This window comes from Podarcis liolepis (genome assembly GCF_965112155.1).
Source record: "Podarcis liolepis genome assembly, chromosome: 7".
In the NCBI taxonomy this organism is placed as follows: Eukaryota; Metazoa; Chordata; class Lepidosauria; order Squamata; family Lacertidae; genus Podarcis; species Podarcis liolepis.
The window spans coordinates 41077078-41093589 of record NC_139561.1 but is presented as its reverse complement, the minus strand read 5'-3'; the positions used below and the strand labels follow the sequence as shown (position 1 = coordinate 41093589).

At 44.6% G+C, this 16512-nt stretch overlaps 1 protein-coding gene across 2 annotated transcripts in view; it reads right to left on the bottom strand.

Annotated features, from left to right (window-relative positions):
- Positions 1 to 16512, bottom strand: part of CRISPLD2 (cysteine rich secretory protein LCCL domain containing 2) — a 49672-nt gene that overhangs the window by 17982 nt on the left and 15178 nt on the right. For both annotated transcript variants that reach the window (XM_083513723.1, XM_083513724.1), the window contains 7 exons: positions 11416 to 11534; positions 8502 to 8634; positions 8242 to 8357; positions 6289 to 6389; positions 5041 to 5178; positions 4639 to 4699; positions 3184 to 3250 (listed from right to left, as the gene is read on the bottom strand). In XM_083513723.1, the coding sequence (XP_083369849.1) occupies positions 3184 to 3250; positions 4639 to 4699; positions 5041 to 5178; positions 6289 to 6389; positions 8242 to 8357; positions 8502 to 8634; positions 11416 to 11534 (735 nt within the window). The remainder of the gene's footprint in view (positions 1 to 3183; positions 3251 to 4638; positions 4700 to 5040; positions 5179 to 6288; positions 6390 to 8241; positions 8358 to 8501; positions 8635 to 11415; positions 11535 to 16512) is intronic.

Here is a 16512-nt window from a genome sequence, read left to right as displayed (position 1 = left end):
GGCCACATTCTGGGTGTATCCACGTGGCGCACAGAATTCTGGGACACCTGAATTTTGCTGATGTAATTAAGACAAAGAATATTGTCAATGGCCTCAACTTAAAACCATGCAAATTCTTTATGCAATGTCTATCCTGTTGCAAGAATAAGATTAAGGTTGCACGCAAGGGTAGGTGCTCAGATAGGAAAGTAACTGAGCCATTTGAGCGTGTACATTGTGATTTAGTTGGGCCACTCCCACCATCATTAGGAGGTTCTAAGTACTGGCTTACCCTCATAGACCAGTATAGTAGATACTGTTGGACTTATGCAATAGCTGAGAAGTCCCAAGCATTTGAGAAGTACAAGGTTTTTTGCAACTGGGTAAAAACGCACTTTAACAAACCAATTAAGAACCTGTTTTCTGACCGGGGTGGGGAATTTGTTTCTGAAGATTTTGAGAAATTCCTGGAAGCGCAGGGGACTACTCATGAGTTATCTTGCCCCCGAAGTCCCTGGCAAAATGGGCTTGTTGAAGTTGTGCAGCGTGACCTGCAGGCAGGGGTTAAAACTTATCTGCACGATGCTAATCTGCCCAAAGACTTTTGGGCTGAAGCACTCAATGCCTTTTGTTATGTTAGAAATCGCAGTTATCATTCTGGTTTAGATGTCACCCCCTATGAGAAGTTGTTTAAAAAAACGCCCTAATCTGAAATACCTACGCATTTGGGGTTCAGATGTAATTATGCATTATCCTGCTAAGCAGAAATTGGGTGAGCGTAGTGTCCAGGGAAAATTAATGGGCTACCAGCAGGGGGCGTACAGAATTTACATCCCAGCAACTGGCAAATTTCATATTACCAGAAGCATGATACAAACTGTAAATTGGAATGGAGTTGCTGTTTTCCAAGATACTAATGGTATAAATGATACTGAGGAAGAAGAGGTAGAAGAAGCAGCAGCAGGAGGAAATGGTGATTCTGAATTAATGGGAAAAGACAAAAAGCCTGTTGAATCGGATAATTTGTTTGAGGATTTAAAGTCACAGGCACCCGAGGGGAGGTTAGATTCTCTTGAGTTTTCTGACCGTGAGCTTAGCCTACAGGCACGTCATCAGTCTGACAATGATGATTTACAACCTGAAACTAGTAGTTCACTTAGTCCCATTAAGTCTGAGGAGTCTGACTCTCCTTCCGGACTGAGACGTTCAGATAGAAAGAGGCAGAAGCCACAACGTTTCGCAGATGAACATTTTAATACTGTGTATGCCAATAAGGCGGTTTTTGAGCCAAAAAGCTACAATGATGTTCAGAATTTACCTAAGCACCAAGCTGTAAATTGGTATAAAGCTATGAACTCTGAGATAGCTTCTTTAAATGAGCATAACACTTGGTCTCTTGTACCACAAACCCCAGATATGAGACTTATTGATTCAAAATGGGTTTATAGAGTTAAAATGAATGACAAAAATGAAGTTGTAAGGTACAAGGCGAGACTAGTTGCTAGGGGTTTTCAACAAATTCCAGGTGAAGATTATGATTTGTGCTATTCATCAAGTGTAAGATATGAGACAGTTAAGCTTTTGTTAAAAGATGCATCACAATGTGGAAAAGCCCACTATGCAATGTTTCTCTGCTCTTAAGAGAGTGGTAATGTACCTCAAACATACCAAACATTATAGGTTGCAGTTTACAACAAGTATTGATAAAGGTTTTGAAATTTTCTGCGATGCATCTCATGCAGTAGAACAAAATAATTGCAGGGGTGTGTCTGGTATGGTGTTTTGTTATAACGGTTGTCCATTTGAATGGAAGTCCCAGACACAAACGATTATTTGTCTCTCCACAACAGAGAGTGAATTATGTGCATGCGTTCAGGCCACTCGTGATATAGAATGGTATCTGCAAGTATTTGCAGACCTACAGATGCAGGTAACACTACCGGTAAGAGTTTGCCTTGATTCCCAGAGTGGACTTACTGTCCTGTGTTCAGAGACCAATGCGCAGCGCACCAGAGTCTTAAGATTACGTTTAGAATTTGTAAAGAAACTGATTGCTGATGAAATGGTTGTATTTAAATATGTTCCAGGTGACAATCAAATTGCAGACATTTTTACAAAAGCACTTCCAAGGGTTACACATGGAAGACATGTACAAAGTATGCTTTATGTTTTTGTTCCACAATGATGAACCGCAGGGGAAATGTTGAATGGTTTCTTTAAATGTAAAGGTTCATCATTGTTCCACTCCATGTGTATGTCTTTAAGGGGCCGGAGCAAGGGCCAGAGCAAGATAACGAGACCCAGCTTTACAGCTGTGAAACATAGCAGGTGCTGCTGAGTTGTATTTGATTAAGGTGTGTCAGCATTTGGGTAGAGTATATAAGGAGCAGCATCTAGCTCTCCCATTACCCTGGGGGATGGGTCGGTGGTTGGGTCATGTTTGTTGATGTATTTAGTGTTAATGGAGTTTTTGTTTTTCTTATTAAAACCTTCTTTAAGTTATTTTTGAGTCCTTTCTTTTTAATGCATGATCTCCCCAGCAAGCTCTCTGCAGCGTCACTATACTGCAAAAAGCCAACACACACACACACACACACACACACACACACACACACGGATTGGAATGAGTACAAGGGAAACCTGGACTTGAAGGGTGGAATGTAAAAATTGTTGATTTTCTTTGCTGATCACTAAATGAATGCTACTGTTTCTGTGCTTTGGTTTTATTGTAGATCTTTTAATTTTAGTTTTATTATTACAATTGTACATTGCCCTAGAAGTTTATGTTGAAGGGTGTGGCTCATACATTTCGTATATAAAATGCTTGCCGTTATTAGAGACAGAGCCAAGAGGAATGTGACCTATCAGGAGTAAGCTGTCTGGATGGAGCCAGGGTAAGGCCTAGCTAGGGATGCATGGTGTCTAGCAGAATTTCGAGCTCCAACAGAATCTGGAGCTTCTTCATTCTGCAGACATCCCAGTTCTGGAGGCCAGACATCATGCATTTATTTATTTTTTATGGGAGTGGCCCTATTGAACTGAAAGCCACCTACACAGAACACAAGGCTGTGATTGTGTGCTTGGCTTTTATCCAGGGTGAGTATGCCTGGTGGTTCTATCATCACGCAGGTCACTAAGGCCCATCATTATCCTCCATTTCTTGGGACTTGCAAATATCTCTCTGTTTATTACTTTATTACTTACGCTTTCATAGGTGAAGGTTCCGAACACTTTTGCGTTATTGTTCAAGCAGCCAGCAGGACACAGGTATCTAGCAAAACAAAATGTGTATAGTTAGCCATGTAATAGTCTTCAGGCCTTTCGGAACTATCTGTAGACCCTGCCTAAAACAGAGAACCCACTTTTTATTTTTATCATACATTCTGACTTGCCCATTCTTCTCTGTCTCTCTCTTGTTCCTCCTCCCTCCCTTCATTTTTCCTCCTTCTTTGAACCCCAAATGAATAAAACCTTCCCCTGAAATGGGGTGATAAGGATTTGTTTTAAGTTTTCATGTGTGCTCAAACTCAGTCTAAGTTTGTTTGTTTTTTAATCATTTAACCATATCAGTTAAGAAACATGGATACATATGCTATAATGTTATTGTTTTAGTTAAATAAATTGTTTAAATTGTTATAAAGGAAATGATTATTTTTCTCCTTGCAATAAAATACAGCAGAAAAGTTGTCCAAATATAAATAATAATTTCATAATTACCTGTCTTTGTATTTCTAATAGTATAACCAAATCAGTGATTTTTTTATATAACTGTAAAAACTACTTTGAAAATTAATTATTCCAAAAATGAAACCTTCATTTGGTTGCAAATATTAAGATTACACCAGCAAGAATAGGTATTTCTGTAAAAAAAATGATTTAAATCAAGTCTTACTGACTAGTGACTTAAATGGACACACGGCATTTCAAGAAGCACTTTTCAATGGCAAAACAAAATTAAAAAATCCAACAGAGCTAGGCTGAGTGTGGGCTATGTTGCAAAAGCAAGTACTCAGACTCCACTGATTTGCAAATAAAATGTTGTGCAGCCTTACTAACCTCATTTGAACTACCCACGTTTTTAAGGAGAAACAATAACAAAAAAAAGCAATGCATAAAAACGGAACACCATCCCCACTCTACGTTTTCAAACAACCCTCTCTTTAATACCAATGTTTGGTTTGGATTTGGCATGCTTCCCTCCCCAGTCCCCCCCCCCAACACACAGAAAAACCCCAAAGTGATAAACTGTACTGTACTTTAACTAAAACCATCACACGCAGGCTTGGTGGGTGGAGGCAATTGATGGTCCAGCTGAGATAAGTAAACATTGCTGGAGCGAGGGTGCTGAAAGGTCAGTGCCAACATTAGCCAAACAGTGTCGGCCACTTTGGGAACTGCGGGTTACACATTGCAGGCACTTACACGAAATCAACTGAGGCCCCTTAATCTTGGCTGAATTTGGCTGCGTCATTTGCATGAACGGGCCCTGAAAGGCTGGCTTCATAGACAAGGGGCTTCTACACAGCCACTGGATCCGTGTCACAACAAACAGAGCACAGCCCATCTTTTGCTTTGAAAATATAGTGTGACTTTGCCAAGGGTGAGGCCTCTGCTTTCCCAGCAAGGTGAGGAAAGGAAAGAGAGGGAGGGGGTGATTACCTGTTGCATGTCGATCCTTTGCATTTATCCCTCATTTTGGTGTCACACTTGATCACTTGTGCTGGAAGGGGGAAGAGGAAATATAGAACCATCAGCAGGGCAAGTACTGTAACACATATCCACATGGTCACACTTGTGTAGATGAAGCCTTCAAGCCGTTGCTAGACTACAACTCCCATCATCCATGACCATTGGCTATGCTGGTGATGGGTGTTGGAGTCCAACAAGATCTGCAGGGCCACAACTTCCCCAACCTCAGTCTAGAAGCTTTAAGGGGGTTCTCTCTTTAAAAAGCTACAGGTGACCAAAAATTCCCTTGCAGGTTTGTTTGTTTTATATATATATATATAAAAACAAAAGCATCTTGAAACTTAGGAGACGGAGACAGTAATGTTCTCTTACTCATGTAAGACACAGCGGTTGGCTTTTCTTTCACAGGTTTTGTGGCTTTGGGCTTCCACACAGGTTTGCTGTCCGACACCTGGGGCGTCTCCACTTCGTTGGTCTCTTCGGTCTCAGGTTTTTGGACGTAACCGTCATCTTTTTTCACCCCAGCAGATTGAAAGAAAAAGCATCTTGTTAATATTTAAGGTCAGTGGGGCAGGTGGTGGAGGCGCAGGGGATGGAGCGACTGCTCCCTTTAATTTACTTAGGGGGGTTAGCTGCATTGCCTAGAAGTTCGCTCCTGCTTGAAAGCTTAAAATGCAAAGCAAACAGAAGGGGAAAGTGGGTCGTTCTCCTCTAAAGGTCACATCCACATCACCACAGCACCTCTGTGGAGAGTACACTACAGATCCCAAGATTCTTTGGGGAAAGCCATGTGTTTTATATTTACGTTGTGGCTTTGACTGGGGTATGAAGTAACAAACAAGACCTGTACAAATATAAAAATTACTATCTGATTAGCCCAGGCATAGGGAACCTCACACCTGGGAGCAGGCGTCAAATGGACACCTCTATGCCTCTCTGTCCAGTCCATGAGATATCCCCAAGGCACGCCCATTTATCTTCCAAGGCCACAATCTCTATTGGCCCCGCTTTGCACCCTCTGGGAGTATTTTTGCCTGGCCGGCAATGTGCCCTGGATCTCTGATTGTGACTCGTGCTTTCCTAGATGGGGACTAGAGAAGGGTATGCAAGTTGGGTGTAGAAGCCAGCCACAGCACATCAGGAACCCTGGTGTTCATTGTGTTGCCACTGGCAAAGTTCTACTCAAAGTAGACCCACTGAAATTGATGAGCCTCAGTTGGTTGTGTCCAATCATTTCAGTGGGTCTGCTCTGCGTAGGACTAACATTGATACAGCCCACCTAATCCAGCATCCTCTTCTCACAGTGGCTCACCAGATGCCTGTGAGAAACCTGAGCGCAAGCACAGAGCTCTGCGCCTCTTCATCCATGGCTCTCAGTGAAGCATTCAGAAACATTACTGCCTCTGACTGTGGGTCGGAACCATACAAAGGGAGAGCGGGTGGGCCTTGAAGCTAACCCATCAACAGCAAGCAGCTGGCCAGCAAACCGAGCAAGCACACAGATCCCCCTCCCTTTGGTCACACCCTTAAGGGGGAAATACAGTTCTACATTTGTATCTATGCATATGCATTAGCATACGCCAATTCTATTGACATCTTGCAAACCACTTAACCACGTACCTTTGTAACAGAGATTATTCTGGCACCTTCCTCCATAGCTAGGCGGGCATTCAGAACACGGCCTGCCGTTTTTATAAGGGGCTTCTCCGATCCAGTTGCCTCTGAAAAGTGAGCACACATTTTGAAAGTTCCTTAATTCCTCCTCTCTCAAGCATCCTCTGTTCCACACTTTAACATATGCAGTTGCTTCACTGGACTGTTCCAGGCCAGTTGCCTGGATCTTTACCCTCCTGAGGCCTCTAAGCACCGTGGAGCTACGGAAGAACTGAATGTCCTTACTGTACTTACACATTGATAGATTACTGTAAATATGGGAAAAGATTACTCCCTTCCACAAATGTATAGTTCAGCAGCACTCTAGCGATAACTTGGCAGAGTTCAGAAGTGAAGCTGCCTTTTTATATACCTCACAACCAGCCAGTCACTGATGGGCTTTTGCCACTGGCTCCCCCTCGCTAGTTCCACAAAGCCGTTAGTCAAGGCTGCCTCCATTTCTTTCCTCACAGGACATTCAGGTGGCTGGAGGAACTTAGCACGGATGTTCAGGTCTTCCCCACTCAGGAACATGTTCCATTCCCCGTCCTGGAGAGCTTCCGAAGAGTCTTCCAAGAGATCCAAAATACTAGCTATGATGTGTGAGCCAGACAAATTGCCAGTGTCTGGGAACATCAGACTCACACAATGTTTCCTTCATGCTAACCCACTCATCCTTACTGGGCAGAAATCACTCAGCACCAAATTTGTCTTCAGGAGAGGCGAGAGGCCTACGTTTGAGCCACGCCTGTCCAGAAACACACTTCTCAAAACATTCAAAGGAGCAGGAGCTGCCATTTTGGTACAAACAAGCCCAAAGAGGGCCTGTTCAAGGTTCGGATTAAGGATGCCTCTGTTCTACCTCCACTGTCAGGGGTATTATGCTTCTGGGCGCCAGTTGGTGGGAATCACAGGTGAGCAGAGTGCTGTTGTGCTCATGTTTGGCTTGCAGGCTTCCCATAGGCATTTGACCAGCCACTGTGATGCTGGACTAGACGGACTATTGGTCTAATCCAGCAGACTCCTCTTATATTCTTAAGTGATGGAAGCACTGGTGGGGTCCAAAACTGATTACATTTCCTCAACCCAGCCTGGTGTTCAACATTGGTCTTTACACTATGGGGCTGTCTCCAGTGTTCTCCAGTGTTTGCAAGCATGAGGGCGGGCTCTTGCTCCAGCAGACAGGTGACTTTAAATATTGTGCAACAGACAAATTGAATGTAACAGTTGCTCTAGCAATGGATTGTGCAATCTGTTGTGCTACAAAGTTACCAGCAATCTGATTATCTGCTTGCACAACAATGTTCTGCTGGTGCAACACATTTGGCCAGCAGATAAGTATACCACTAAGTGACTTTAACTTAGCATTACATTGGATACAATCCCCTGTCTTTTATGTCACCAGCAGTGCCACTGTCCCTAACTGACCCATTGGGCTTTGGCATTACTCATAACCAGAAAGACAGTTGGAAATAGCCTGCCCAGTTGCTGCCAACTGAGATAAAATATGCACAAAACTGCAATTACTTCAACTTGCATCCCTTATAGAGACAGGTGAATCAGTGCTTATCAAGTTCTCATCTTTCCAGCCCTAAGTTCAGCTCTCCACATATCCACATCTGTTTGTGGGTTTTTTAAAAACAAAAGTCCTCATGAAAATTCATCACCCCCTCATAATGTACACATTTTGGCACCTAATCAATTGCATTTTTACATATTATTTTCACTAATGTATGCAGTCTTTACCCTCCTTTTCTGCATACTACTTGGCTGGAGAATTGCATTGCAACATTCAAAAAAGTGCAAATTTCAAAGGATCTCTGTGTTTCAGTTCATATGTTGTTTCAGAAAACCCAAATTTGTTAGATTCCCCTTTAAAGGGGAAGAGAAATGAATGTAACCCTGTTCCCAATTCCTTACTTAGGAGAGTAGTTGCAGACCAGGTAGACAGCATTCTCCCAGATTTGGCCCCATACGTCCATCCTTTTGCAGACGTTCACAGCACAGCCAACCTTATTTGTCGTTGCCCAGACCACCTGCAAATGGGCACAAGGGCACAAATGATGTCAACACTTGCCACACAAGATCAGTCCCCTAGCATTTTCACATCTGCCCACTTCTGGCAGACTTGTAACAAGAAGCAGCAAGTTCCAACAGAAGCCCCACCCTGTTTTCCTTACCTGTGTGTAGTGGGTGCACATCGGTCCTGAACATCTCTCTGGACACCAGGGATTACATTCGTGGGGATAGGGATAGGTATAATCTTTCACTTCATCGTACCAAGACTGGACATGGAAAGCTGGAGAGCGATACCTAAGGAAAACAAAGATATGTTCCAGGTGTGGTGGAAGAATCGGAGCAGATAAAAGGCAGTGCCTATTCCTGCAGCAAGGGATGCAGGTGGTGCTGCGGTCTAAACCACTAAGCCTCTTGGGCTTGCCGATCAAAAGGTCGGTGGTTCGAATCCCCGCGATGGGGTGAGCTCCTGTTGCTCGGTCCCTGCTCCTGCCAACCTAGCAGTTCGAAAGCATGTCAAAGTGCAAGTAGATAAATAGGTACCACTCTGGCGGGAAGGTAAATGGCATTTCCGTGCACTGCTCTGGTTTTGGTGTTCTGTTGTGCCAGAAGTGGCTTAGTCATGCTGGCCACATGACCCGGAAAAACTGTCTGTGGGCAAATGCCGGCTCCCTCAGCCTGTAAAGTGAGATGAGCGCCGCAACCCCAAAGTCATCCGCAACTGGACTTTACTGTCAGGGGTCCTTTACTTTTTATTCCTGAAGCACCTAGTTAAACTATGGCACTCACTCCCACAGGAAGCAGTGGTGGCCTCCAACTTGGAAGGCTTTCAAATAGGAGATGACAAATTTGTGGAGAAGGCAATCAATGGTTACCAGTGTGGCGTAGTGGTTAAGAGCGGTAGACTCATAATCTGGGGAACCGGGTTCGCATCTCCGCTCCTCCACATGCAGCTGCTGTGTGACCTTGGGCTAGTCACACTTCTCTGAAGTCTCTCAGCCCCACTCACCTCACAGAGTGTTTGTTGTGGGGGAGGAAGGGAAAGGAGAATGTTAGCCGCTTTGAGACTCCTGAAGGGGAGTGAAAGGCGGGATATCAAATCCAAACTCTTCTTCTTCTCTGCCTCCACAGTCTGAGGCACTCATGCTTCTGAATACTAGTTGCTGCATGTTGCATGAGTGCTCTTGTGCTCAGGTCCTGCTTGCTGGTTTCCCACAGGCACCTGGGTGGCAACCGTTAGAATAGGATGCTAGACCAGATGGGCCATTGGCCTGGTCCTACAGGCTCTTCTTGTGTTCTTAATTGGGCAGAGAATGCCATTGCCTCTCTTGAGTATATGGCAGAGTACCTTTCTCACACAGCCAAGAATCCACAACAGAAGAAAAGCCCAGCTGGATCAGACCAGGGCCAGTCTAGCCTAGCCTCCTGTTTCCCATCTTGCAAGAGATGCACCAAGAATTTCTCCACAAGGTTTTTTTATATGCCAGTTTGCTGGGAAAAGAAGTGGAGATGAGCCCTGGAGTGACTCCAGAATGGTTAAGTGTGGGCAGGTTGGGACTGGTGACTTTTAGCTACTGAGCAGAATGGAATTTTCCCCCTTAAAAATGGGATTCAAAGTGAGTTGCATTATAAAGTTCTGAGCATGAAATCTCCCACGCTGTTTCTTTTTAGGAGCCCTCTCATTCTCTGGGGACATTAATGAAGAGAAAGCAAAATCTCTTCAGAAACTCAGGGACTCTCTTTTCACCAGGCTGCAGGTGTAGCAAAATAAATAACAACTTCACCATTAGGCTGTGTGGGAAGTGGAAGATATAAACCCTGAATTGAAAGTAGGGAGTGGAGCTCAGCCCACTCTCCAGTTGGCAGCCAGTTCTTCAAATTAGGAGCTGGCAAAAACATTCGGCTGCATCAACAAGCATGATTTCTTACCCTGCCCAGTACAGTGTTAGGATGAAGCCTTCAACTAGGATTATGGAAAGTACGCTCCCTCTTAGTCCACGTTATGTGCTCACAATCAGGGAATGAACCCAAAGTGCCTAGCAGGCTACAGAGCCTAGCAGGACATGGGTTGACACTAAGGATTAAGGAGCTTAGCCATTTGGACGTCGTGTTCTGTCACCAAATATGGATTTCTGTAGGTTACAGAAGATTCTGCCCTGGCTTCTGTCTTGCTACTGACTTTCTGCTTCTTCTTGGACCATTTCCCTGCCTGCATCATATCACCAACACTCTTCCTAATGGAGAAAATTCATGCAGCACAGAGTAATTTAAAAAAAACAAAAACCCAAACATATAGGAAATGTGTGTGCCAACAATAGCTCTGCAATCCTGGAGTATGAATGGTCCGGGCATTTAAACCAGGATACATATCAAGAGACATTTAAATGCTGCTCCCTGTTGCATGGTTGAGCCACTGCCACAGACCAGGAGGGGGGCATCTAAAAGCTGCGCATTGGCAGTGGGAAACTAAACAAGTTTCCATTGATGAGTGAAGCTCAACACATGCAGAGGCTCTATTGATAGGAAGAGTGTGTGGAGAGAAGACCTGTATTTAGAATAAACCTTCCTATGGCATTTCCCCCTGCCTAAAGGTAAAGGGACCCCTGACCATTAGGTCCAGTCGTGGCCGAATCTGGGGTTGCGGCACTCATCTCACTTTATTGGCCGAGGGAGCCGGCATACAGCTTCTGGGTCATGTGGCCAGCATGACTAAGCTGCTTCTGGCGAACCAGAGCAGCACACAGAAACGCTGTTTACCTTCCTGCTGGAGGGGTACCTATTTATCTACTTGCACTTTGACGTGCTTTCGAACTGCCTACACACTTGTAAATTTGCCATATGGGCATGGTCTAAAGGCTTCTATACTACAACCACTTAACTACGTACCAGTAAATCACATTGAATTCAATGGGACTTGCTCATGAGTAGATATGTGTAGAACTGTGCCTTGCTTGGCTTGGTAGCCATCTTAGATTCATTCATTATCTGTGTTCATAGTTAAATTCTTATCCCACCCTTTCTCCCAAAGGAGCTCAGGGCAGCAAGCACAGACACCATAAGACAATTAACACGTCTTACCTGCCCCAGTGAACAGCCAGATTTTGACCAATAGACCTAAGGAGGGTGGCAGGCCCATGATCCCAAATGCATTCATGGGCCCAGGACTCGGCCGATCTCTCCAGCTCATCGTCCCATCTCTATGTGGAAGAAAGACAGAAAGGCATTAGAGGAGGCAAAATGAAGATGGCGGCATTTTCCAACCAAGCCTCAGAATTAAACCCAAAGAAGCAAGACATTGAGTGTGTCTCAATAAGGAATGTTGCAGAGCATCCTTGCATTCCAGGAAAAGAAGTGCTTATACCGTGATGTTATTTCCATATTGGGCATCCTGTCCAGTTTGTGGGGAAAGGTTGCTTTAACTGTTTAGAGGTCATGCAGGAAAGCTAGCACTTGCAGCCTGAACACCAGAAAGATTGGGAAAGAACTGGAACCAGTGAAGGCTGGTCCTTTGGGGTGAATGGGGCACTGACCCACCAGCCTCAGTCCACACTCAGTTTGCACCCACCTGCCCAGCCGTCTTACTTAACAACCAGTCCAGAGGTGGGACTGCCTGTTAGCTTCCCCCCCCCCTCCGTCTCAGCACTGCTCCTTGTAGAACTCAGCAGGAAGGAGGGTGGGACAAAACTGGAATCAGTTGGCTCTGCCAGTCACTGGCTCTGATCCTGCCCATCATTGGCTCTTTGTGAAGGTGACTTACAGAAATGCATTGCATTAAGGAGGAATTGCTGGCCAAAAATAAATAAATGCATCCCATAATTTCTTTTTCTTTTTTAATGGAAATAAATTGTAATTGTGGAGAAATGATGAAATAGCTATGGGCATCATGTGGTGACTACAATGGAAATTATGGGAAGGTTGGTGCCTTTCCCCCCCCCCCCCAGGGGAACTGACTTTTATGATAACAAGGGGATGATGAGGAAACCAGCACACTGCTAAAGCTCCCATCATCCCTGACTGCTGGCCATGCTGGCTGGGAGTCCTACAACAACCAGAGCATCACAGGCTCCCGAATCCTGTGCTATAAGCATCATCATCATCATCACGCTTGTGCTAGAGTGCTAATTGGGACATAGCACTGAGTTCGGCTTTACTGGGACTGTTTTCTTCTTTAAAAGAAAAGAGGTGTTTCACAGGCATATAAAATTGGCAGTGCAGCATCGAATCATTGGTTCAACATAAATGTAAACCAAGCCCATGCCAAGACAAGGTAAAAGTACCTGGCTTTCTGGCAACCCTGCGTTGTGTTTGGGTCATTTAAGTACATCCCATGCTTAGATCGTGTGACTTTTCTGAGCCAAAGCATGATGAGGAGTTGGGGAGGGGGATTTGTTAAACTCGAGCCAAGAACACATGTTCTTGCAACGCGCTTCAAATTAGCACCAGCTCTAGTTGGAAGCATTTGCTATGGGCGTGCAGAAAATAAAATCATTTGCGATTGCTAATCCCCTCTCCGGAGCAGCTCCTGGACTGGAAAAAAAAAAGCACCAAGGACTCACTGGCTTGTGTGTTGTTTGCACTGAAACACAAAGGACTTCAAAGCTCCGTTTGTATTCCAGAGGTGAACGCTGATGATTTCCAAGTCCTATTAGGTAAATATGACTCGATGAAAGGCGGATTATGAGCCAGCCCCAGGAGAGTCGTTTAGAGTTGGCCTTTCTGCTTGGTCTGTGAGACTCTTTTATAGGCTTCATGGCCCCCAGGAAAAAAGGGGGGGGCGGGGAACACATGAGACAAGCACACTGAGCGAAAGCAAAACATGAAGCTGTAACCATGCTGGATGAGTAAATAGACATTAGCCTGAAGTGTCTTCTGCTGCTGCTGCTGCTGCTGCAACGCTGAGCTGCAAGGAACCCAAAAGCCAAGGAAAATACGTCTCAGCTGTGTGTTTACTTTCAGAGAAGCAGCAGGGCCATTTCTGCCCTCATAAGCATTGGAACCGCCTGCTGTCTGCCCAGCCGTAACTGAAGCTGTGATTCTAAATAGATTTGCAGCTGGAGACTGCACACGACGGGGACACCATGTCTTTCGTGCACCTGGCCACCAAATTATGGAGAGCAAGAGATCACACCCAATTTAACATCCTGAGGATCTTAGCTTTCATTGCAAAGATGATAATTGTGTGTGTGTGTGTGTGTGTGTGTGTGTGTGTAAGACTCTAGCAGAGCCATGCCAAGTGCCTGAAAGGTAATCCAGGGATGGGTAACATGTGGTCCTCCAGATGTTTTTGGACCATGTTGCCCATCAGGTTCCATGAAACACTTGAATTGCTTTTGCCACAATAAATCGTGCCCACTCGCCCATCAGCTGACATTGTTTGATGTGTGGGAAGACAGTGTATTTATTAATCCTGTATCAGCCACAGCACCTGCTTGCAGCAGGGAACAGGATCCTGCAGCCCAGATGGCAGGATTTAATCTCAGAAGTTAAAGCCCTTTGCTTTAAGTGGGGAGATGGGTGAAGTGTGGAGACTGCCTTGAAGCGCTTGGCTGCAGAGATCTATCTAGAGCTTAAAAGGGAACAGATGAGAGTTTCTCTCCCTCTCCTTTTCAGATTGAAGCACAAGGAGTTTTGACAAGTGGGCAACCCCACTCATCTCTCAAATTTAGCCCACAAAGCAGATCTTTTGGAGGATCTGAGCCACGGAGCAAAAAAATTTTCCCACTCCTGCACACTGGCCTTTTTGTTGTAGCATCACAGAATTTGGCTTCCTAATTAGGGTAGTCCTTTACACATCAACCCCCCCCCCCAAAAAAAGATAAAACCCATTACTTAAAAAAAAATGAAGAAGGTGCCAAATATTGGCATACGATAATTTATACATTTAGATGCAAACGAAATAAATACCTCAATTCCTATTTTATTTTTCATTTTTATATGCTTTTATGTTGCTGTTTTGCTGGTTTTAGGTTGTCCTTTTGTTTTAATGATATTGTTTCTTTGTTTCACATTGTATGTCACTTATTAAAAAAAGATTAAGTGGCTTATAAGTGCTTTAAAATGAATTAAATAAATTAGTTATTTAAATACATACAGGAAACTTTGCAACATAGCAAGGAAGACTGCGGCCAGTGTGCCTGCTCTTGCCAACTGCTGGCAAGGTGCTGCAAATTATCGGTGGGCAACAAGACCCACCTGCTCTCCCCTCTTAAGTGTTGTTTTACCTTAAACCTCCGTACTTTGCCAAACCTTTATTAGGCATTACAAATATAGGCCATCATAAAACACCCATATATAAAATCTTAAAATATATACCTTAAACCAGGCATGGAGCAGACAGGACAATCAAACAGATTTGATTGCCAACAGAGGACACCTTCAAAGAGAGAACTGCTCTCTATAAAGTAGGGCACATGGACACTTATTCACATTCTGACTCATTAGTCTGTGGAAAACTGGACCTATGTCAAACGCATTCCAAAGCCTTAGGATTTCCACATAAATGTGTTCAGGGGTGTGTGTGTGTCTGTCTGTGTGTAATAGAATTTCTTGGAAAGGATTTATACATTCCTCTTTCACTGACAAAACCTGGATGACAAATAGTAAAAGACTTGGAAAGCTGCTGGGCTAAAAATATTTGTTTTCCTGTTTTCGACACATCTAATTTTTAAGGTGCTATTTTTGAAGAAAATAACAGTGCTTCCTTTTCTCCCCGGAAGGTGAGAAACTCACCTCTGGTTCTTATGGGGGAAACATGGGAAATGGTGACCGTGCCACCTAAATTGCCTCTGGGATGGAGAGGAGGGTGAGTGAGGAGCAATGCACCTTGGGTGTATATAGCCTTCGATGTGTATCAAAGGGCTATAGCTCAGTGGTAGAGCACCTGCTTTGCATGTGGAAGGTCCCCGGTTCAATCCCCAGCATCTCCAGGCAGGGCTGGGAAAGACTCCAGCATGAAACCCTAGACAGCGTCTGCCAGTCAGTACAGATGATACTGAACTTGATGGGCCAATGGTCTGGCCCCTATAAAGCAGCTTTCTATGTCCTATGCATCATCACTTTCAATAACGGACATTCAAACAAGCCGGCTGAGATACATTCCATTCTTCCAGAATATGTCATTTCTGAATCAGGGACACCCATCTTGATGGGCCCAAGGCCACCCAGTGGACTTCATGGTTGAGCAGGAATTTGAACAGAGGCCTCCTTATCTGAAGTCCAGCACTCTGCACCCTGCACACTGGCCCTCTGTGTTATTCAGGGACCCTCTGGGGAGGGGATTGGGCTCAACAGGTCCATATTCACAGCCCATCTAGCTTTACTTTCTCCTCCAGAATTCATTGGGAGGCATTTAGCACCAAGCGTAGACCCGCCCTCCTCATCGGCATAGCTCCACCCTGAGTTTCACAGCTTGGCCAGGCAAGGCCATGACAGAGCCCTGGCAAAAGAGCCTTCTTTTTTTCTAGCAAGAGAGGTTGAGCGAATAACCAAACTATGCAGAGGGTAGCCCTGGGTTGACCTGACCTACTAACAGTTCCTTTCCAGCTGCAATGACTCAAGAAGCTGCAATCTGAGCTGAATTTGCTTCAGGAAACCACTTGAAGGAGAAACTCCTTGTTACTGGAATTTGTTAACAGGCATATGGCCTAAATGAGACCAAAAATAGGTTAGTCTCCAAGGCCAGGCTGAAGAATGGAGATACAGTCAATACAGAGATGGCACCCAAAATGTGATGCTTCCCTCCCATCCTTTCAAGGTGTCCGTTATGAAGCTGGGCCACAGCTTGAGGGCCACACTCCCTTCTGAGCAACCTTCTGGCAACCACATGCTATAGATGGCCAGGACCAGAGACAAAAGTGGACAGAGCAACACATAAAAATGTTACTTCTCTTCAGTGGGCCAGTTTCTCCACATTCACACATCACTCTCTTATCTTCCATGCTTTTTCCTTTCTTTTCTAAGAACACAGGAAGTCTTCATTTAATATATACGAATTTTGTATGCACTTTCTTGCCCCAAATACCCACTTTTCAGTGCATTCCAATGCATCACCTCTGACATATGTAAAATACATATTGGGGGGGGGGTTGTAGTTTTTGTGCATCACACCAGCTTTGCAAAATCTGGTGAAGGGCATATTTCAGCTGCACCTGTCCCCTGCAAAAGGTGGTCCAAACG